We start from the raw sequence: 23,706 nt of genomic DNA on the forward strand, positions 1-23,706 counted from the left end.
GGCACCAAGTGGTAGCGATCATAATTACCTTCGCATTGAAAATGCCGGAAGGTTATGTTTTGATCGCCGTGTATTTATTTGTATGCGTGTTATTCGCAAAACTCAAAAAGTATTGAACCGAATCGCATGCAATTTGGTGGGATGATTGTTTATTATCCGGGGACCAGTTGATTAGATTGTGGGATCGATCGGGTCAAAGGTCATGATCAGGTCAAATCTTCTTGAATCACATGGAATTTGGTGGGATGATTGTTTATTATCCGGGGACCAGTTGATTAGATTGTGGGATCAATCGGGTCAAAGGTCAAGGTCATGGAAAGGTCAATTTTTTTTTTTTTACCATAGCACGATACATTTTTGTCCAATTGGCATGCAACTAATGCCAAAATGTTCATAATTCAATGCCCAATCTTGTGATATGCGAAGGTATGCGCTCTACCGAGTGCCCATTCTAGTTACCAATATGTTATGGTGCTAATTTAGAAAGAAATTTAAATTCCTAATATCTAGAGAAATGAAAAAGTTTGCTGGAATGTTTCTGAGCAACACGTGCAAAATTCATTCATTTTCAATAAACTTTATTCTTGTCCCATTTCCCCCCCCCCAAATAGGTTGCATACAAAAGGTGATCGGAATTGAACATTTTCTTGTGTCAAGACCGTAACATTTAAACAATAAATAAAAAACACGTATAAATAAAAAAATAAATAAACAGGACATTATGTGCCAAAAAATAAAGACTCTTCTGATTTGGCAGATGGCGTTCACAATGTTGGGTTTTTTGAAAAACACATGTACGTAATACTTGCATTCCAGATCACAGTTTTTAGGATACAACTCTAGGTCAAGAAAGCAATGTAAACAGATAGGGATTACAGTAAAACGTTTTCTTTTGTCCTTTGTAGATATTACTGGGATATATACACTGATGCCAGTTGTTCTAAAAGCTTATACCAGGTAGTGAGTGTAGTGCTAATGGACTTACTGCAAAACCTTGTTTAAAGTACTAAAGTAGATCCCACCTGTAAAACCCATCTCGCTTGTATCCAGCTCGACATTCACACAGGGTCGTTATTGCACTCTACAGACATCCCTCAGCAAGGCACTTTTACCCCCTCCCCCATCCCCTCATTTTCCAACCAACAGTTTGGTTGACCAGCACGTGTGGCGCACACACACACACAACTACTGTATCGTGAATTTAAAACTGAATCATTGTTAAAAACCAACAAGAAAAAAATGCCTTTTGGAATCTAGTTAAAAATGAATAAAATATAACATGTGGTAGTAAAATGTTTCACTTTCCAGATTAATTTAGAACAAAAAAAGTGCAAAAGTGTTGCTCCCATAGCCCCTTCAGTATGTCGTGTACCACAGTGACATGTGTTTAACAACAGACAGACAAAGTGATGTTGGATCAGAAGAGGCCTTAGCATCACCATCATCAAAATAAGGCCAGGAATGTCATTTGTGCATGCAAGGTCAAGGTCAAAGTGTGATCCTTGAGTTGCCTCAAATCTGTATTACAAAAAAATGGTGCGCCATTGTCCAAACAGGCCGGAAACTAACCGAGGGTAGGAAGGATCTCCTTCTCCAATCAAACCACAGCTCTCCCAAAGCAACTCTGCTGGAAGATCAGTTCCAATGAAAGAACTTTGTAAGTGACCTTGCTGCCAAAACACTTTTGGAAAACAAGAGCCTAAAATCTATTCCAGCTCCAAGTTTATCCTTGTTCTGTTGCAAGTAAATAAGACAATGTTAGTGTTTAGATACCTTTGAGAAACCATGCCTGGATTATCGGCTATCGGGGGAAGCTGAAATGAAGCAGCGGTTCTGAGAGTGAGGGAAGGTAATTGAAGAGTTCATTTCGGCATCTGCCTGGGAGAGATCCATCATGTCAGGTAGGAGTCTTATATTATTATTAGGTATCAATACCTTCCGGGTGGATGATACCTTTGAGGCATAAGCTGGACAGACACAAAACCTCGAGGCAGAACTTCCTGACTGCTTGATGTTTATCAAGGTCAATCAATCTGGAGAAAAAAAAAAAAACCCATCTGTACCAGTTCAGAAACGAATATTTGTTCGACTCCCGCGAGCAGCCTTCCATCCGTCAACTGAACAGGCGTCGGCTCGGCGCTGCCTTGAGAAATGTCATCAACCAGCCGGGCTGCCTCGAAGGCTTCTGCACCGAGCCCTCAGGCGTCGGCGTGGTGTTGGAGCAGCTGGACCACGTATCGCAGTCGGTGCCTCAGCTCCGAGGTGCAGCCCATCTCGTTCAGCATGCTGAGCAGGTAGGTGCACGAGACGCGCTCGCGGCTGATGTAGGTGAGCAGATAGGAGTCGTCGGACGACTTGCACAGGATGATCTTGGTGTGGTCTGCGTAGAAGTTGACCTGGAAGGGGGTAGACACACGGACTGCATGTCAGGAGACGAGGTCCACAATCCAAAATGGGTAAATGGCTTTTCCCGTAACTTGTTTACAGGGCTGCGTTACTTGATTTATTGTTGCATTTTAAATCATCTAGGATAAGCATGAATGGGCTTTTTCTAACCTGTAATGTGCCATTGTTGAAGAGCATGACAAGAGCATGGTCCGTCTTCACCCACTGGAGCAGCAGGGGAGGACAACCCGAGACCTGATCCTCACAGTGCAGATCTCCTCCCTGAAGGAAAGAACAGATTTGGTTTAGATCTCAGAGGGCTTGGACAATTTAAAAGGTTTTTTTTTTTCTTCCTCTCAGCATGGACATTTAGTATCAGATTAAGCAATAAATAATGGCTGCAGTCTTGACGCTTGAAAGCCAACTCTCCCATACCTCCATAAGGTTTTGCTCCATGTAGTTCGCCATGAGATCCACAATTTGTTTCTGGCCGTGAAGCTGCTCAGGTAGAGCGTTGGCAGGGAATGTGAAGTGTTTGTTGTTGGGAAAGCAGTAGTGGACCGTCCTGGTGATGGGGAGGGAACGAATTATACGGTTTGAGTGGAGATGAGATATTTTGGATTTAAATTCAGGATGGCCAGCAAAGACTGAGTCTCGAGCCAAGGTTTATGTTTAATTTTTTTTTTTTTAAAGGTACTTACTTGCGTTGGTCACAAAGACTGAGACGGGTTCCCTCGTTGAAGAGCACACCGATGCTTTGGTTCGAGAGCTGGTAGCCGAAACCATATTTGTTTGAGTAGTCGACCCATTTAGTGACCCACAGGAAGGACTGGGGCCTGGACAAACAGGGCGGGTTTCTAGTGGCTGGAGAGAGAAAGACAATATATTTTAGGGACTATGGAACAATTTCCCCGTATACTGATATCTATCCAAAGGAGGACAAAAAGTTAGGTTTATTTTTCCAAAGTCTACAAGTCAGCATTTTACAGTGCTAAAGCTATGAGCTTAAAAAGGTGCTCTGGGCGATATGAGTCAGCAGATATTCAGAGGATGTGAGGAAATGGCCGAGGCTCAGAGAAAGATCTGGATTAAAGTTGAATGACCTGCGTCATGTGAAAGTTAAGGCGTGAGACAGTTCAGGTTGGAGGACGCAGCATTTCTTTGGCGTACCGTTTCGTGGCTCTGTAGCTCAGACGCAAGATTTGAAGCTGCGACTCAGCATTTCCATTTATCGTCTTGTGGTTACACACATCGAGCTGATTTGCCAAACACAAGATTATTATGCTTTGCGGGCAAAAGGCCTACCTGCAGGCATGGTTGCCAGGCAGCCGTTGAGAACTTTCAAGGCAGATGCAGACACAGCTGCAGGCGTCAGGACGTCCTCGCATGCTGCAGGGAAACGAGAAATGGAACTCTTAAAAACGTAGAGTAGTATTAAACTAAAGGAATTAATAGGCAATGAAATGTATATACAGAACATGCATTTAAAGAAACGCATGGGGGGGGGGGGGCCTACGTTCTGTGCTGCTGGCCGTGGTCGCCTTGAAGGAACGAGACATTGACTTCCTCGATTCCTCCTCAGCGGGAGTCGGTTCCAGCGGCACGGAGCCGACCAGCGGTCCGAGGGGAGCGGGCTCCTGAGCAGCAACAAAATAAAGACATTTATATTGTTAATTTCATGACAGGGGAAACAAGTTATATATATAAAATTTAAAAAAAAGGTAACAGCAGAGTTAAGCAAAGCCACATGAGACACGTCCAATTAGTGGATGCACACTTGTGAGTCTAATAATAAATATGTTAGACCCATTTCAGTCAGAACATCCTATATTCTGCTACAGCTTTTCCTGTTGTTGCTTCACTGGCGGAACTAGTCAGTAAAAAAATGCAGCAGGTTTGACGTGTAATTTCTAATGTCATGTTAAGTTCATTTAAAGTAATATTGTGGCGATGCATTTGCTAGCATGTAGAGTTAGGTTCTTTTGACGACTTTAAATCAGCATGTGCTCCGTGACCGAGCCGGTTCCTCAGCACGGGCCCATCGTCAATGCATTTCCCATTTAGCTTAATAAAAAGCAGCTACACCGGTCTGATTAGGGATTGTCCAACTTTGCTTCCTGCTGTTGTGGCATTTAGTTGAGCTCTGGTGAGTCATTTTAAAATGAATACAAGACAGAAGGATTAATTAAATGTCGGAGAAGAAAGTTGAAGGATGGATAAGCCAAAAATGCAGTTTACGTTTTTGAAGACGCTGCACGGCCAGTCTTTCTTTATACCTTTATAATCAAAAGCAGAATTCATTGTTCAAATAATATGGCAGTCTAAGCTGGTCTTTGCAATGCTATTCGGAGGGGGAAACTCTAAAATGAAAATATGTTCAGCTTACATAGAGCACAGAAGGCCATTATCTGTACTTCTGTATTACGTATGGGACTTTATTAGCACCTGATCCTAAACTACTTGTTTAAAGTAATCGAGGCAGACGCAGGACACAGAAGAAAACAGATGAACTACGCACCTCGTTGGGTCCCACCGTCTTGGAGCTGATCTGCCTGTTGATGGAACATTTAACGATGCCAGACACCAGCTTGGAAATGTCCGTGTCATCTTTTTCCTCGAATGGGATCTTCTCCACTGCAAAGACAAGATTGTTTTTGAATTTTAGTCACAAATAAGTCGTTTTACAAAGCCGACGGCACTTCTTTGGCATGCGCCGCTGAAACGAGCGATCCGGTTCTTCAGTTCAAAACATCAGATCTCGGAAGACAAAACCAGAATGCCGAGGTGAAAGGCGTTGCTTAGTTTCATTTGGGACGGGACAAATATGTAGAGATGCTCGTCTTCTATTGTGTCACTTGACTGCTGTGCTACTTTACCTTTAGCCGCCTTCTTCTTGCTAAAGAAGCTCTTGGCCATTTTAGTGAAGAATTTCTTGGCAGGGCTGGGCGGGTGGAGCTCTGGCACCATCACACAGCTGCTGGGCGGAAGCTTATCAGGAGTGAAACCCTGAAAGAAGAAGAAGAAAAACAGAGAGGATGATGCAAGGAGGACAACGTGATGATGCTACATCAAGCGGCAACATGAGATTTTAGTTTCAAGCACCAAAAAAAAGTAATAATGCTCTTTAGCAAATGTGTCCATAAATGGGCCAGAGTCAAATCCCATCACATGGCTTCTTTAAATTGACTAAATCACAACTTTTTGCTCACTTTAGTGAAGAATTCGTGGTTGAGGATTTGATCCAGTGCAAGTCTGTCGCTGGGGTTTTTCTGCAGAATGCTGGAGATGAGTTTCTGTGCGGCGGGGGAGAGCGAGGACGGCAAGTTGTACCGAACATCCTTTATACACTTGTAGGTCTCCTTCAGGTCCAGAGTCTCAAAGGGAGGGTTGCCGCACATCAGCGTGTACCTGAACGCGACACAGCAAGGCAGCCATTGGTCAACGCGAGATAGAAAACGGTTCAGGCCAACAACAAAAATACTAATATAGTGGTTTGGTACCACGGCCGAGGAAAAAAAACCACTCACATGACACATCCGAGGGACCAAACGTCCGACTCTGTGCCGTGGCCCTGTCTGTTGAGCACCTCGGGGGCCAAATAGTTGGGAGTCCCGCAGATTGTTCTGCAAAAACAAGTACAGGACATAATTAATGCTTTCAAAGTACCGTCTGCTCCGCGCAGACAAGGAAGTCGTGGTTGAGGTATTTGTTTTGTCCTCTGTGCAGCATTCATTGGAAGGCGTCAAACTGGTCTTGAAACTCGGCTCCAAGCGCCACATTCAACTGCCACCTGGAAACCGGTTTGGTTGGGGACTTAGCGAGGGGAAAGTTGTGGTCAGGGGAATGTGCTCGATAACTGACGTAATTGCCTAGAGCAGGGGTTCCCAAACTTTTTAGACCACGCACCCCCTTCTACATCCCGACCGGGTTCACGCACCCCCAATCCCCCACACCGTAAAAAAAAAAACGCAACAGAATGCAAGAGTTGTTGACGGGGGGGGGGCGGCACCACACTTTGGGAATCCCTGGCCTAGAGCAATGCGTGAGCCTCGAAGACGGCTTGGGCCGCGATGCTCAGGTTATTGGAGGTCATGTTTAGGAGCCAATGGAGCAGCCAAGCTTTTTCAAAACTCAACCGTGGGTATAAATGACCCCGAATGCATCCCTCTTCCAACCCTCTTCGATGTATTTTAAATGCATACTTTTTCCTCAGCTCGACCGTCTCCAGCTTGGCGGCGAGGCCGAAGTCTCCCAGCCGCAGCTCCATGTTCTCGTTGACAAAGAAGTTGCCTGAAAAAGAAAAAAAAAGACAAAAACATTTGGTCAGTCAGCATTCCGCAGATAACACACGCCTGCCCAGCAGTCAGGGCAGATTCCTGGGATGCTTGTCGTGAGAGCCACGTTTCGGTCATATGCTGCACACGCATACCCAGCTTGAGGTCTCGGTGCAGGATCCCTCTGCTGTGGATGTACTTGAGGCCGGATATGATCTGTCGCAGGTAATATCGCACTTCTGGCTCCGTGAGTGTGTGTCGCGCCTTCCAAATGTGCGCCAGGGACTGCGGGGACAGAGCAATGAGCCGTTAACCCCGGCGTCCATCAGTGGGACCGAACAACACTGTCACACACACACGCAGTAGACTAGACTGTAGACGCTGCTGTAATCCAGATTGGTGCCTGAGACTCAATAGTAATTAGCCTTCTAGTTCATCTCGAGTAATATAAAAAAAACTGTAGAGTCTATAGAACGCTGCGTAAGAACACACACACAGTGCAGATTGTTGTCCTCAAGTCTCACCTTCCGACTGCAGAGCTCGAGGAAGATGTAGATGTTTTCCTGGTCTTCGAAGTGATGGGAGAATTTCACCACATGCTTGTGCGACAGGGTTTTGTGGAGCTCGATCTCGTTGGTGATCTGTTCAGATTTGACAGTCAGTCAGTTTTGTGTGCATATTTCAACAGCCGACACAATTCTAGATGGAGAATTCAGGTTGTGCAGGGAGAGGAGGGGGGGGGGGCTCTCTGCCAGACGTAAACAAGCCCGGTCACGTACCTTGTCCCGTTGGTGGGGTTTGGACACTCGACTCTGGGGAATCACCTTAACGGCATACATTTTGTTGCTGGAGAGGTCCGTCATCTCATAGCATCGAGCGAAGCCACCCTAAGGGGACAAAGCGAGGGGATCGGTTTTTAAAAAAGCAGCAGGTTGGAAACCAGCATTGGTCGTAAATAACGTGCTTCTGATTTGTCTTTGATCAATAGCTGGACTGCAATCAACATGATTTAGCCAATGAAAGGTTGGCGAGGAGGCAACGGTAATCAATCAGAGGGGGAACAACAGATGCAGGATGTAAATGCGTCTTCAGGGGCATAGTTTCATAATCAGGATGATGAATCGAGCATCGTTTGTTGCCTACAGTGTACTTCTAAAATCTATATATATATACACACATATATTGTCGTGTTCCTTAATGCACATTTCTAGATTGCCATCAGGAGTACACATGCAGGTTGAGGCAGACAGAGCTGCTGCATTCATTAACCGTGAGACCGGTGGAGTCCAGCTCTGCGGCAGCCAGAGGAAGAACACGAACAAAATACAACACAATATCTACAACTCGGCCGGCAGCCCGCCGCCGCGTACCGATGCTCAGCAACATGTTGTACAGCTCCTCCATTCATACAGCGCACACACATGCGCCGTCACCAAAGAACAGACACATTACAGCGGCTCCGGGGAGCGGAGGCGGATGGGTCTTTGGTTTCACTGTCGTCCGAGAAATTAGGATTCTCGTGAAAATAAATTCTTAATGGACTTTCATTTTTTTAAACATTTAATTTAAAAAAAAAAGGTGTTTCCAATCATGTGTGTGCCCGGGAGCTGGGCACACCTTGAGCCTGATTCATTCAGTAATGACGCGCACAGCATTGGTCACATCCACCACGAGGTCATACCCCCGCATTAGTGTCAGGCGTGACATATGGCTAATGATTAATTTTGTTATTTAAACATAAAATAATAAATCACAGCCAGCTACCGTGTGGACCTTGAAGCAGCGGCTCGTTAATGTGGATTCTAGACAGCTCGCCTCGGATGACACAACTCCCGCGGAGGAGCGAGACAAAAGCACATGTAACACGTCAGGCTCCGTACCTTCCCCAGGAGCTTCCCCTTGCTGTAGGATCGTCCCGTCTTGGAGTCCGTCACCACCTGAGCCAGCTCCGGTTTGGCTTGTTCGGCTTTATGCCTGCTGGTTTTCACCGGGGCGGCGGACTGCTGGGGTCCGCGCTCCGGAGTAGCGGGCTTAAATAAATCCGCATTCATGGCGTGGCACGAAATGCGCTGCGCCGCAGTGAAACAGCCCGTATCCATCAAACGCGGTGGCGCAAAGAAACAGCTGGCGTGTATAAATATATCTCTGTATATGCGTTTATCCCTTTAGAGGATTGTCTCAGTGGTCGGTCTGGTGGTGCGTAATGATGCGTCCGCCTCGACCAACTCTATCCATCTGGCGTGTCTCTGCTTCGGGAGGCTATATAGGCGGGCGGTGACGTCACGGGGCAGGGAGCGGGGCGGGGTGGCGCACGGGTGGAGCAAGTCCAGACGACTTGCTCTGATACATTCTCAATAAAAGAAAGAAGAACAAATGTATGTGAGAAAAAAAATGAATGAAACTAATCGATTCAATTTGAGGCCAACAGCTGTAAGCTGATTAACAATTGAACAATACTGTAGATTATTCAGATGTGTACTCAACCTTCTGAAACTGTTTAATTTTAAAAAGGAGCTTGTGTCCACGTGAATAAGTTGTTCTACCTTTAATACTGAGCAATGAGATAACTTAATGCAATATTATTTTAGAGAAATCTGCTCAATACAAATATGATTGTGAATGATTCCCGGTTTACCACAAATTGCAAATTAATTATAAATCGTAAAATGGTGTGATGACTCTTGTGATTTCGAAAAACTTCTGTCAGAGCAATTAGTTTGTGTATTCTGGCCAAATCCTCAAAATACGTATTTTCAATCAATCTTGGGTTAGATTTATCCTGCTTGTGAGTGAAAAGTAACTCATGCGATCTACTCATAACTGCTGCCACCTGGTGGACAACACGTGCAGCTCGAATTCCCGTGCTCTGCAGAAATTATTTTATAAATGTTTAAACACTCCCTTTATTCAACTGTCTACATTTGTACTCTGACTGTTGAAGCACAAACAATAAGAGGAACATTTGTGTCAAGCATAGCTCATCTTACTATAGAAAAATAGGTCCAGGTGGTCAGTCTCGAACTAAAGTATCACATTTTTCTGTGAGCAGGCAGGCATGCGAGGGCATATCTACATTATGAGTATGCAAATTGCACCTCTTGAAGACATGACAACATGAATATTGGGCCAGACAAGACTCATAAGTGGTTGTTAATTTTTCTGACCTCAAATCCAGAAGAAAAAGAGAGACAAAGCAGACTCGGTTCAAGAAATATATTGGTGAGAACATCATGAACAACCTGAGGGCGGGCAACAATACATGTACGACTAAAACAAAAGCCCTGGTAAAATAATCAACATAAGTAAAACATACATTTTAGGTATTCACCCATGCTGGAGGGAAGTAGACAATTTCAACAGTGATAATGTAAATATAGTGGTAAACTGTCAACACAATGACAATGCAGCAGTCACATGAAGGAATTACTAAGTGTTTGAGAGCATCACATATGCAACAGGAAAGGGTCAAACACATTAAACGTCAAACAGACCTATGTAGGAACGTTCTTTATTACACTGGACTGATGTACGAGCACAATTCTCTCTGGAGCGATCGTTTGAGCTTTTTATGGAATGACAAACAACAAGAAGGCTGCCATAAGTCAGTCAGAACGACCTTGTGGTTTTCCTCATTAAAATGAATCCGAGCATGACTTTGACAAATGTACACTCGAAACATCTTCATCTCCGGTTAGCTGCGAAGGAACATTAAGATGAGACCTTACAGAGCACATCTCCCGTATTTGATGAACCCCGGTCCGATTTAAACTATGACTAACTAACAGACGTTCTCCAGGACAACTGCATTGTGGTCCTGTATGACAGAGTGACCGATGATGCCGTTTCTCTTTGGGTCACAGGAGCCATTTGTTGGACACCGCCCTTATGTTTGTTCAGCCGTTTTCCACCCAAGTTAATGTAAGTTTTCCGCATTACGTTCCGGGACATTTAAAAGCCAAGACAAAATTAGGCCATCCTGGGTTTCGAAGTGAATCCCCAAAACTGTATTCGTGAGCTGTAATTTCTAGATTGTGAAAATATGATTCATATATTTGACTCGTAACATATTCAAGTCAGGTCAAATGCATCCCTGGCAGCTCTCACTATGTGCTACTGAGGACACGCAAGCGAGTGGAGATCAGAGGTCCATCATGTCTCCTTCCCCTCCTCCTCCTCCACGAACTTTCTTCTCTTGGGACTCTGACCAGGCTTTGTTGATGGTTCTCTTCATCTCGTCATCTCCGTCGGAGTAAATCTTCTTGAGCATGTTCATCAGACCATCGCTTGGGTCTGCTGCATTCTCCTCAACTTTGGGTTTACTGTTGAGGGACAATAGGTTAACAGTTTGAATGTCTTTAACCGAATAGATGGGACACTCGTCCTCATCCTACATACAGTACAGTGACACCTGGCGCACAGGCATGGTACTGCACTGCAATGCCTCAGAGTGCTGTTGAAGTAATTGGCCAGATGTGAATACTGGCAGATGTACAAATAGTTAGAAAATAATGGTCATTGTGGTGTCTTTTTTCTGGTCACGCCATTGGGTCCTTGGCTACCGACGAGGCATCAGTAGTAATAGTGGTACTTCTCACAGTGTACAAAGGAATTCAGTGAAAGCATGCAGTGGCCATGTCGTCACTTAAAATCACAGCTTTGTGAGAGTTACTTGAACTAAAATAAATCAATGTTCCTTTTTTTATTTGAACTTACTCTTTGTCTATAGCCTGCTTTTCCACCGTTGTTAGACAGTCCCACTTCTTTGTCGTCTGCTTCTTGCACATGACCAGGACCATGTCTGTTTTTATCTGTCGATGGGAGGAAAGATGGTCACAATCATTTTCTTTTGAAAACACAATAGAATCACCTTTTCCATATCTCTGCTCCAAACGAAAAAGGCACGAGAAAATTATTTAAGATGCAAAGTTATGGCTTATGTGTATTACTCAAACTCATTTTCTTAACTTGTCTTGTACTTCTTTTTGCGACAGTCAACAACCTGTGCCATCTCCATCAAAATACACCGTCTATTCTTTTAAATTATGAATAAACTTTGTTCACCTTTTTATAGCTGTCTTTTGCATCGATTGGAGACAACAGCTTGAGGATTGTCATCTGATGGTTTTTCCCATCGAGATCCTTTACCAACACAGAAAAAGACCTGCAAAAGAGAGGATGAGCAAACACAATAAAATACATTGTATGGATGGCGGCACATGATTCACGTATACGTGTTATTTATCACCGTACCTTTCTGTAAAGTTGACCTCCACATTTTCTGATGGAATTTTGTGCACATCCTTCAATGTAAGATATATTTTGACGAATTTTTCCGACTGATCCCAGGCTGCATAGAAGAGGCAGAAGTGTGAACATTGTTTTCAAATGCTTTTCAGCTCTTGCACACATCTAAACAGTTCTACTTTCTCACAAATGACTAGTAAGTATAAAAAATGTCACCATACCATAGTTGTTGATCTTGACCGTGTATGCTGCTTTAGAGGTAGCAGATGCGTCTGCCTCTCTCCTGGCTTGTTTTTCCTTTAGTTGTCGTTTGACCGCGAGCTCCTTTTCCACCTTCGTCTGCTCCTGCTTGAGCACATCCTGCACTCTTTTTCTCTCCGCCTTCTCCAAAAGTGACCCCAGCTCCAAAGAATCTGCCTCCAACTGGTTGATCTGTATTGGACAAACAATTAGTCCACTGAGAAATGCACAATAATAAAGACAATTTAAAAGAACAGTTTTAAATCGTGTGTAACATTTGACAATTTCTCCATTAGTTGATCAATACATCAGGACACATCTCAAGTTAAAAATACGAACTATTTACTTTACAGAGGTGGCAAAGTGTTGCTTGAATGTCACTTATCTTTTTTTAGAATATTTACGGTATATTTGTTGTTGATATATGATCGGATTGGGGTGGCCCGGAGGGAGTATAACACATTATGTTTGACACTATCAGCAAAACAAAGAATGTTTGTTCCAGTCCGACAAACAAAGTATTAGTTATTTTCTGCCTTTCTCAAAGTAATATCCAATGCAAATCACCGATGTAGCTCGGAATGTAAAACTGTCAACTCAAGCGACATTAAGAAAATCACCTCTGAGACAATGAGAGTGATTTGTGTTGCCTTGTGAAATCAGTGGACTGGAAGTACCGGAGCACGGGAGCAGATGCTCAAGGAACTTAGCTTAGATGGCATCTTAAGGAAAGAAGTGCAAGCTAACTCAAACTAACTCGCGTTAACTAATACAGATGCATTGGGACTGTAGCGTGTTCCCCTGGTGCACTCTCGGCTCTCTCAGTTTAGCCTTTCTTCCAAACAAGCCTCTCAGTAATTATTCCACTTTCTCCTCGATGCCGGAGACAAATAATGAGCTTCGCATTAGCTCAGTTTACTTAACTATATTGACAGCTAGCTTCCTGTTAGCAAGCTAGCAACAGACATGACTAGGCATCAATATATTTTTGGCAAGTATGCTCTCAATAAACGTTAATCTGTTATTAAAAATGTACTTCTTCACTAAAGATAATAATAGACTTCGCTGGTTATCAGTTGCTTGCTCAGTAAGTGACGGTAGAAAGCGAAGCATTGCGCTGAGCTTAGCCTAGCAGACTCATGGCACATCACGTTAGTTAGCTAGCTAGCCATACGGCTAAGCTACATTAAATAAGTTCATACACACCCTAGTTTGGTCCTGATGGCATACTCTAAACTGAATAAAACATGTTTACCTGTTCGGTTACATCCATTTCGTCTTTTTTCAGTTATATTCGCGAGGTTCAGAAATGTGTTTGTGGAGCTTTACTCCAGTCTGCTGCAGTACTTTCACCGGATATGATTCTTCTTCTTCGTCTTGATTAATGGTAGTGCTCAAGCCAGCCTACGAGCGCATTTACCGCCACCTACTGGACTAAAGTGTTGTGACATCCATAACATATCCAAATGCCAAAAAATGTATCACCAATTGTTCTTTTCAGTAATTCATGTCATAACGAGTTATTATTATGCCTGTAACACTATACATTGTAACATAAGTTGAGTGGCTGCAACTTTGCTGCCACTCACCATTTCTTTAACACTACTATTTTATTATGTTTACACTATAGTGTAGAATTCAATGTGTATTATTTGATAAATATGAATTTAATCAACTGCATAGAAAATAAAAAACAAGAAAGGGGAAAGGGTTAATTATGTACAACAATATTTATTCATTTATTGCGTTACATGGACATTTACTCCGAGTTAGAATTCTCTCTTTAAATATTGTTTTTCATATTTCGAAGAGCCAAGAGAAAACAAAGCAAATAATCTTCAGAAATGATAAATCATTATCTCCTCAGCATAGACAAAACACAAAAATATACTGCAGTAATTCGGCAGATTCACTTTGAACATGAACAGATTGGCAAGTATAAGTAGTGGTTGAACTGTTTTGTCACAGCACGTACCTCTAAAGATCCCAGACACTAAAAGGCAAGTCTGCATTGAAAGCTGATGTCCTGCTTCTGACAATAAGCACAAACCTATCTTTTTTTATTTTTTTATACAATACAATCCGACTGTAGTATTCAATGGATCCCCAATCACCACCTTGCCCTCAGAATCCCGGACATCTGGTTGTGGTCAGCCAAGTGACGGAAGACAATTCGGCTGAGTCGCCACCTCCGCTTCACCCCCCGAGGTCTGGACGTCATCACACACCTGTTGCGTATTCTGACAGGACAGCTGTCCCTCGGTAATGCTGCAATTTCTTTATCCGCCATCTCCTGCAAAAAAACGTTTTAAACTGTTTAGGAATTCAGTGTTTATTCCGTTTGTTCTTAAATCATTTTTAATCGCCTTTGGATGTTGTTTTTTCATGATCACTAAATATTTGATTGTGGCTAAAGTTAATACATGACATTGAATCATTGCTCAGTTCTATGAAGCACTGAAGAAAAGTGGCAGTTTAAGAAGAAGCATTGCATTGTACCTGAAGCTCTTTGGGTAGGATGGTGTTCTTCCTCAGTGCATTGATCCGTAACCTCTCATCAGCATAATCGAAAGCCATCTGTCTTCTCTTTACATCCCGAAGCATCCTCCAGTCGACATAGTAACCTCTCACCTGCTCCACCGCTCCCCAGCAGCTCCTCAGGGCCTGCAAACAGCGTTAGGCAGTTGTTATGCACTGCTAATATTATGGGATAGTACGATTGGGAGCCTAACAGACTTGCAGGAAAACCAAAGGATCACAACCAAAAATGCTCTTGTGATCACAAGGCTGATGATTTGTATCAATTCACACTGGTCAGCATGGGGGTTTGGGGCCTAAACTCATGAGCACACTTCTTGTAAACACTGCATTTTAAAGCGCGATGCATTTGCCTTTGTGCAAATCTACTTGGATAAAATTCAGTTCTACAGATTTGTCGATTAAATCGAGTCGACAAATACCGTAGTCGTGTTCGTCGAAGAGGAATGTCTTTGCTCGAGGACGACTCGCTCCTCCTCGTTGTTAAAGCATCAGTTCCGACTTGTTTGAAGTTGTCGTGCCGACACACCTCATCATTATTAATGGAGCCATAATGATTGCAACAGCTCCATGGCCGTCACCCGTGGGTTTCCCCCCAAAGCACCATGGATTCTCCAAGACCAAGGCTCGGTAACATTCTTTATTTCACTCAGCAGACCGCACGACGGCGCCTCTGCTCACTCTCCTCCCTTCCACTCTTAGCTGCTCTTTTATGGGTGCAGTCAGCTGCTGGCTGATTGCCAATCATCCAGCAGCCAAGGTCAATTAGACACCCCACCCCCATAGCTGCCACAATGACGGATTAAGAAATTATGGAATAAAAAGTCGTCTATTTAGTCAACTAAACTCGATTTCCTTTATAATAAAAAAAATTTCTACAGCCATTAGTTTATGTAGTGTATTACTTTGGGGACACTGTTAAGTCTCCCAGCATGGAGCTTGTGCTGTAGTTTTATATTATCAAGATATATGATCATACTAGAACAGGAGAGAAACAGGAAAGCCCACTTCGTTTAGCCTTCATATGTATCGCTCCGTGTGCGCATTGGTAACGAGGCTTTCATTTGTTATGTGTATATACATTAAACTAGTGTTGTTACGAGATGTGCCGACGCTTCGAAGCGTGTGTCGAGTAATGGAGGGGGCGTTTCCTCGAAGCGCGTATCGAGGCTTGCTTCATTTAGGGGAGGAGCCAAAAATGATGACGTCCGAAGCCTCGCTGCCCGGCTGTACCACGTGACTGCTTCGGGAAGTGGTTCAGATATTGCCGGGAGGTTTGACAGCAATATAAACCCCTCAGGCTCCATTCAACATGTGGGTTGTTGGTTGAGAGTTTGGTGAGTTTAGAGAGAGAGATAGTTTGGAGAGTGAGGAGGGAAGGATAGGTGATAAGATGGAACTGTTGAGAAACTGTTATTTCTGAATAAAAATGAATAGAATGTCCCTTGTCCTGTATATCACTGTCCAAGTTACACACGCATATTCAGTCCCCTCTTCCTAGTTACACACACACACGTTCACTGTCCTCTGCCTGCTTAAGCCCATGCCATTTTCCTAAAGTGACATAATAACATTATTACACAACCTGCCGTATCATATGATACTACCATTTTGGGAACAATTACACACACAGAATACATTAAAAACATATTTTATTATGCCCATATGTGATAATTTATGTACAGAAATGATTTGGTCATACATTTTTGTAATTCATAGTCATTCCCAACAACCATAACAGACACAAACATTCAATGCATCTCATGATGTGGTTCAGATAGAGCTGCCTGTGATTATACACTTGGCCAGTAGGTGGTGTCGTGAGCACATGAAGCTTCGAGAAATGAACACTTTCTCCAACCAATCGGCTGAAGTGGTTCGATGCCTCATGAGGCTTCATCTCACCATCACTACATTAAACACTTGATAACAGTTTTCAAATAAATAGCTAATGTGTTAGGTAATACAATAAAAAAAGGCGTTCGTCATCAGTATAACTATCGTTAGCTTTAGCTACGAAGCTAATGTCAGAGAGCTCGTGACGTTACCCCACTGCAACACTGGAAACGTTGCTTTCTCCATCTTCATAAATCCTGGATTCTGTCCCATTGGAAACATTTAAGCCCCCACATATAGCGTTACAAAAAAGTAAGTTACCTGCTTCGGGGCGCAGGCAGTAGAATAAAGGGCATTTAAGCCTAAACATGTAATCCTGCGGGCCGCCATATTGAATGACTTTTTGTTCTACGGAACCTCGGGAAGGAGGATGACGTCACAAGGGAGCTATCGCCCCCTATCGACCAGGAGTGGGACGTGAAGCATGGAAACAAGTCTGCAGGTTTTTGTGGATCAATCTTGGAAACAAATTTTCCGACCAATGTTGCAGTCATGTGATCATTTTTTGTTTCATTATAATTTGACATTTAAAATAATTTATAATCAAGAAGGTTGACATCCTCTTTGAATAAATCATAGGTATAAGATCGAACGACCTATTTGCAGGACCCAGTGGTTCTATGTGTGACTATTGTACTTTTATTCTGAGACACTTGATTGCATGATTAGATTTAGTTGTACCCTTTTGCAGATTTGACAATACATTGCAGGAAGAGTCAACACATGCTTGGGACTTGCAATTTCAGATTCATGTAGAACTACTTAGAAACCAACAGGTGGGAGTCACGTTCTATGAGTTTGGAGGTGACCCTGTTTATTTCTTATCACCCACAAGGAAGTTTGGTCCTTCAATCTGAATCTAAACCTTACATCTGACTGAAATCCTATTCTTCAATCTTCTGAAACACCAGACACATCTCTTCTCCCCTGACACCACTAACAATGCATCTATGTATTCTCTAATACTCTCTGTATTAAGGAAGTGCATATCAAACAGTGCACCTTTTTTATGGTTCAGTGGGGGCATCGTTATAAAACATTTTTATGGAAAATAAATGTAACAATCACAGCAGATTCCATTTCCGTTGTCCTAAATAATCCCTGTTATTTTGGAGCCTTGAGCAGATGTGTTGTTGGATAAATATTAACACATGACCAATGCAGGCTGTGCTTCCGCTATAAAGAGCAACATCATGAAGCCAGCTGCAAAATCTGGCAAAGGCTTGAATTAAATGAACAATTACTAATGGCATTAATGTAGCTCATAGAACAGACAGTGGTATTTGTAAACCTGATATTACATATAGAATAAATTGTCATTTATTGTTGCGGTCTTTTCATATCACTGTACTTGTAAAATTACATAGTAAAGCAAGAAAAAAAAAATTTTGTTCAGTTTTTGAGATTTGGAAAACAGCATTGTCATTTGACAACACCAGTGTTCAACGTTTTTTTGGCCCCGTTTCTTTTGGCTTTATACGCCTGAAGTGGCTGTTCCACGATCATCAAGAGGGCAAAAGCGTTCCCTATGTAATGTATTTTAACCCCAAAGCAGAGATGTGTCAAAGGCTTCAGAGGATCTGAAAGGTGACCTTCTACGTTTCCATGTATTGTAAAATGTATGGTAAAGGCCAGGTTCTGCAAGCAAGAGTAAAGTTTTGTGTTAGTTGTCAAAAGTACATTTCTGCTGGAGGAGTTTAAACACTCTTCCATCAGACCTTAAACATCTTGATTGCATTATAGCTGTTTGACAGTGTGAAGAATGGGTGTATTAGGGTAACAATGGCTCATGAATTTAATGACATTGGTTACTAGAAACATTTGAGCTGTTGTGTGAGTGTTCTGTGTTAAGGGACCAATGGAGAGGAAGCATTGGAAGACATTCTTGGCCCTTCAGACATTACAAGTGGATAATAACAATGGCAGCCGAATAACAAGTCTCTTGTCGGTTGGCATCAAAGGAGCAATTGAATAGAAAGGTATCATCTAGGTACGGAGTCTCAACAGCAGTGAACTTTCATTCCTTACAGAGGATCAAGACCTCAGGCTGGATCAAAAGAAAATACTTGTGAGATTTGGGGGCAAAGCCATGCAATATGGAACTGATCTGTTTCTGAGATAGGTTAGGATTACTCAGCGGCACTGACAAGTGGTCTCATCCATGAAGATGACAGCAGAGTGAACATGTAGGGTCAAAATGATGATTGGACTTTAGTATTGAAGCGCCATGTAGAATTTAACAATCCACGAGACACTCTATAGTGACCTTACTGTCATCCACTTATGCCCAGGTGCATGGATGGATGATATGCATTCCAAAAAGCACATGTTGGGGTGTTTTTAACCAATAAATGCATCAAGGCATGTATCATGCAAACATGAACATGTTTTTTTTCTATCCAGGTGGTCGTATGGTACAGTTTAACATGATTTGGATTTCAGAGGGAGGTTAAAAAGAAATTGGCATTTTTCTTTATTATTGCTTATCGAAGAAAAAAAGGAAAGAATAATGTGAAAGATGAAGGCAAAGACACACTGTGTAGGAACTTGTTTAAACTCCAGGGTAAACATGGCCACCATCAGGATGGCCTCTTTATAGATATAAGTCAACGTGTAAGCAGTAGCCAAGCTGCTGTGTTTCTGGATGGGCTTTTCCAGCTTTCACCTAACTGATCAAGCGTCCAGTGAACATAAATCATAATTATAATAATAATAATAAAGCATTTTATGTATAAAGCACTTTTCATTCAAAAAGAATCTCAGAGTGCTACCGAGCCAGTAGATAGTTACAAACAAACTATAATAGAAAATAAAATAGCTGGCAGTGATTGAACACACAGTTAAAAAAAAATTCCCTGATCATGGCCACATAATGAGACTGTGCCATTCATTAGCATATAATATATATATATATATTCATATTTATGTCATATATTCATTAGCATATAATATATATATATATAATATATATATATATATATATATTCATATTTATGTCATATATATATATATGGCCACATAATGAGACTGTGCCATTCATTAGTATATAATATATATATATATATATATATTCATATTTATGTCATATATTCATTAGCATATAATATATATATATATCATATATAATATATATATATATATTCATATTTATATCATATATATATATATATATATATGACATAAATATGAATAAAGCTTAACAAAGCTTAAATTTGGCATCTAGAGAAGGGGATCTCAGTTTAGACTGTTCAAGGCCACGTCGACCAAATCTGAGCATATATTCCTCTGGTTGTTCAAATATTTGAAACCAGTTTTGAGTGCAGTCATCTCCAGCTGCCAAAACAAAATGGGCCTTATATTCCAATAGCATAATATTATACTATATGGGGTCATAAAGTGATGAATGTTGCCATAGAAAACACAGGTGTAGTACCTCTTTGAACAACTTTGGCTTAACAGCTTACCAATGATTTACATATTCTTCAATTTATATAACCAAGTCATAGTTAAAGATTGAAAGAAAATGTTTGCATATGTTTCTGAATTGTTGACATATCTTAACATACTTTTTTCTAACCTTTTTAATCTGCTGGTTGGGACACATTCATTCAATGTGTTAGAGTTCAACGGCCGTATTGACGGATAAACAATGTGAGACATTTCTATTCTGTTTGGTCAATTTCAAAATATGTCTTACTCTTTATTTTTCTACAATATTACTTATATTACTTACTTTCGCTCAGTGGGTGCCTATTTTAAACATATTAGTCACGTGATATCCAGAAAGTGTTATGTCTTGACAGACCAGTCTATACAAATGTGGTAAAGTGATTACAGACCATTTGAAATATTCCACTCTATAAAAGTATAACCAAATCCATACAGTACCTGATGCACAGAGGAAAAAACATAACCGTGAGACATTTCCTGTATTTCCGTCGCTGGGTAAAATATACAACTCTCCCTCGCTCCCTCTCTCTGGGAGAAGTCGTAAACTTCACTAGCAGAGCCACAGTCTGCGAGCCTTCAACTGGACCATTGTCTTATTCCGGACGTCTCTGACCAACTTGAAGCAAGCACATGTTACAGTATTTAAAGGGGATTTAATAAAATGAGCCATTCAGACTGGATTTTTAAACATGAATGCAGTCATACAACTTTATTCAAACATTGTATAACGGCAGCATTTTTTTATTAAATTCAAACATGTTACCAGATTGATTTCACTGTGACAACATGATTTGGTTATCTGCTGAATACATAATGGGATGAGGTAACAGACCCTGGATCAGCAGTCCGTTATGACACCTTCACTGACACGTCTGCATGAGAACTCCTTCTCCTTAGTGTCCATTTCAAGCAGATACAGATCATTTAGTGGGAGGCTGTAACCCGACTGACTCAGAGGTCTCTGCTTTCCAGACCGTAGGAATGTCAATCATTCCCCGAGGAGAGAGAGAGACAGAGAGAGAGAGAGAAAGACAGGGAAAGAGAGCGAGTGATCAAATTCATGGCAATGTATGCAAGCAGGTAAGTGTACACTCAAAAAACCGATTCAAGCCCTTTAAATATTGTTTGATACATTTAAATAAATCAATTACAAAAATAGATATTTATATTTAATGGGTGTAACACAAAATGTATGAATACTTTCATTTATTAGATTTATTTAGGTTAGATGGTGTGCATATCAACTCAAAATAAATGTGTTTCATTGAGGACTTCCCTTTGCGTATGCGCCTTCTGAAAATCAGTTGTTTGCATGAGGTGAAGACATTTTCAGGGCTGTACAGTGGTGTAGTGGCTAGCACTATCGCCTCACAGCCAGAGGACCTCGGGTTCAATTCCCAGTCGGGGCGTTCCTTCTGTGTGGAGTTTGCATATTTTTTTAGTTAGTTAGTTTATATTTTGAGTTGGACAAACACAAATTAATTTAATTTAATGAATATCGTTATTTTATTTTAGATGTATTTGATACAAATGAGTTGGACTAACTTAATTACATTGTATTGCACTGATGTGCTAAATTTGAGTTGGAGTTGCATATAATTATTGGATGGAAAACCTGCCAACAATTTAATTGAGTTCATCCAATGAGTCATTTCTATGAGTGTAGTCACATCCTTAATTATGGAGTTCACGCATACATCTTAAGGCAACTAATCACACATAAAAACAGACCGATCACAGCCTTCAAAGAAAGAAACCCTCCTTATATGCAAAGATGAAACGGACACGGTCGGTCCTGGAAAAGGGATTATTTCATGATGTCAAAGCAGTTTACAGATGAGTAATAACAACATGTTGGGTTTATATACCAAATGGACATGGTCACTGTACAGGGGAAATTAATAATATCACAGGGTCTAGTGTTGTGATTAAAGTTCTTAATTTTACTCATTCATTTACCATAATTATGAAATAGATTTAGAAATATTACATGAATAATTTCATGTCATGTGTCTGAAAAGTTAAATATGTAAAATACAAACATTGTATAAGAAAATATAATAAAAATACGTTTACCAACGTCCGGTGAAAGTTCTGAGCAGATCACATGTTTATCATCTCTGTAAGGTTCTGTTCTGTGTGTACTCTGTGTCTACTGTGTCTACTCTGTGTCTTCTGTGTCTCCTCTGTCTCCTTGATTGTTTAATTCCCTGCACCTGCCCTCAGCCACTCTCGTCTCGTTAATGTCTCATGTCGTACACCTGTTTCCATGTCGTACACCTGTTTCCCCCCCTATATATTGTGCCACTCTTTCCCTTGTCTTTTGCTGGATTGTTGTCTTTTTCCCGTCGTCCTGTCTTTCGTACCTGATCCTACCTGCTTCGACCCTGCCTGCCTGCCCTGAACTGCGATTCTCTGCCTGCCCCTTTTTGTTGTGTTTTTTGTTACACTTTTGGCTTCAGTAAAGTGTTTTTTGTTCATCTACATTGAGTCCTCTCGATTCCTCTGCGTTTGAGCTCCTGTACCACGCTACCTGTGGCGTTAGCCTTGACAATCTCATCCTGACCAGAATGCAAACTGCGTTGTCAAAACTCACAATTACAAGTTTCTATTGAGGACATAAAGGTTTCATGACAGCAACGTGTGCTGGTTGTATGGATACGGGAACATAGTAAACGCTCACGCAACAACAGATGTTCTCTCTTCCCAGAATGCAATAATGAAACCACTTGATAAATGTGTGACTTTTAAAGCTTTCATTTCTAATTTATGATGCTTACAAAAAAACACAAACAGAACGTCTCTACAATTTTGACATTTGGAAAATCAGGCCCATCAAACACATTAAATTCTCAAAGCTGTGTGGGCATCAGACTTATGCGTGATTGTCTCACAGCATCTGTTTTTTCATTTCCTTGTCCGGGAAAATATATTACAGACTCAATTTTATCAATCACAATATTGTAAGACTTGGAACTGAGTCTTTTGGTTCAAGTAAAAATGATGAGTCCCATCTGCAGATATGCGGCATTCACTCACTCGCTCTGAGGGGAGTATTTTAAGAAAACCAACAACCCTTCCATTCAGATTCAAGAGCTGCTCCTCTATTTGTTTGATGCATAACCTCATAAAGTCAAACATTAGCATCGTCGGCTGGTGTTTTGCCCAATTCAGAAGATATAAAGACGTATTTGTAAATCTGAAACGCATACCGTATGATGTTATGGATAGGTGTTGATGTGATTGTCGAGGAGAAGAACAGAAGCACTTGAAGAAGACGGGATCTGAATTCCAAGAAATCTAGTTACTTTGGAGGGTAAGAAAAAGAGAGAGAGAGAGAGCGTGCGAGAGAAGGAGAGAGAGAGAGGGGATACAGGCACATCTGTGATTATACTAAGTTACAGGACCACCAATGTTTTAGGAAGTGTAGGCAGTAAGCTTTGGAAACAAATCTTTCTTGACCAAAGAGCATCAGCTGAAGGGTAACTCCTGGTGCCGTTTCACAAAGCTGAAATTCATCCTCCTTGTCACAGTTTGAGGGTGTTTTGATTCATACAGCCAATTGTTCATACAACTCTAAAAAACATGTGCACATCTGTCTGTGGGGTGAAACAGTGGAATAGTTTAACTGATGACATCAAGGAAAGTAAGAATCTGGTGATATTCCAAAAAAAATGTA

At 41.6% G+C, this 23,706-nt stretch overlaps 3 protein-coding genes across 3 annotated transcripts; all 3 read right to left on the minus strand.

The window, feature by feature from the left end:
- Positions 1 to 561: 561 nt before the first annotated feature.
- Positions 562 to 8,868, minus strand: plk3 (polo-like kinase 3 (Drosophila)). Its single transcript, XM_056421715.1, has 15 exons — positions 8,540 to 8,868; positions 7,439 to 7,546; positions 7,184 to 7,300; positions 6,815 to 6,944; positions 6,588 to 6,675; positions 5,913 to 6,008; positions 5,595 to 5,793; positions 5,262 to 5,391; positions 4,904 to 5,019; positions 3,902 to 4,022; positions 3,691 to 3,774; positions 3,087 to 3,249; positions 2,821 to 2,950; positions 2,557 to 2,667; positions 562 to 2,396 (listed from the first exon to the last, which is right to left on the minus strand). Exons 1-15 carry the CDS (start codon positions 8,756 to 8,758, stop codon positions 2,199 to 2,201), a joined length of 2,010 nt encoding a protein of 669 aa, XP_056277690.1. The 5' UTR covers positions 8,759 to 8,868; the 3' UTR covers positions 562 to 2,198.
- Positions 8,869 to 9,857: 989 nt separating this feature from the next.
- On the minus strand, positions 9,858 to 13,502 carry cacybp (calcyclin binding protein). The gene is made up of 6 exons (XM_056420917.1): positions 13,399 to 13,502; positions 12,125 to 12,335; positions 11,910 to 12,006; positions 11,721 to 11,820; positions 11,373 to 11,467; positions 9,858 to 10,978 (listed from the first exon to the last, which is right to left on the minus strand). The coding sequence occupies exons 1-6, from the start codon at positions 13,414 to 13,416 to the stop codon at positions 10,798 to 10,800; spliced, it is 702 nt and encodes a 233-aa protein (XP_056276892.1). The 5' UTR covers positions 13,417 to 13,502; the 3' UTR covers positions 9,858 to 10,797.
- A 347-nt stretch (positions 13,503 to 13,849) lies between these two features.
- On the minus strand, positions 13,850 to 16,917 carry mrps14 (mitochondrial ribosomal protein S14). The gene is made up of 3 exons (XM_056421109.1): positions 16,839 to 16,917; positions 14,643 to 14,807; positions 13,850 to 14,436 (listed from the first exon to the last, which is right to left on the minus strand). The coding sequence occupies exons 1-3, from the start codon at positions 16,905 to 16,907 to the stop codon at positions 14,254 to 14,256; spliced, it is 417 nt and encodes a 138-aa protein (XP_056277084.1). The 5' UTR covers positions 16,908 to 16,917; the 3' UTR covers positions 13,850 to 14,253.
- Positions 16,918 to 23,706: the final 6,789 nt, after the last annotated feature.

Source organism: Pseudoliparis swirei, chromosome 8 (assembly GCF_029220125.1).
Source record: "Pseudoliparis swirei isolate HS2019 ecotype Mariana Trench chromosome 8, NWPU_hadal_v1, whole genome shotgun sequence".
NCBI classification, from domain to species: Eukaryota; Metazoa; Chordata; class Actinopteri; order Perciformes; family Liparidae; genus Pseudoliparis; species Pseudoliparis swirei.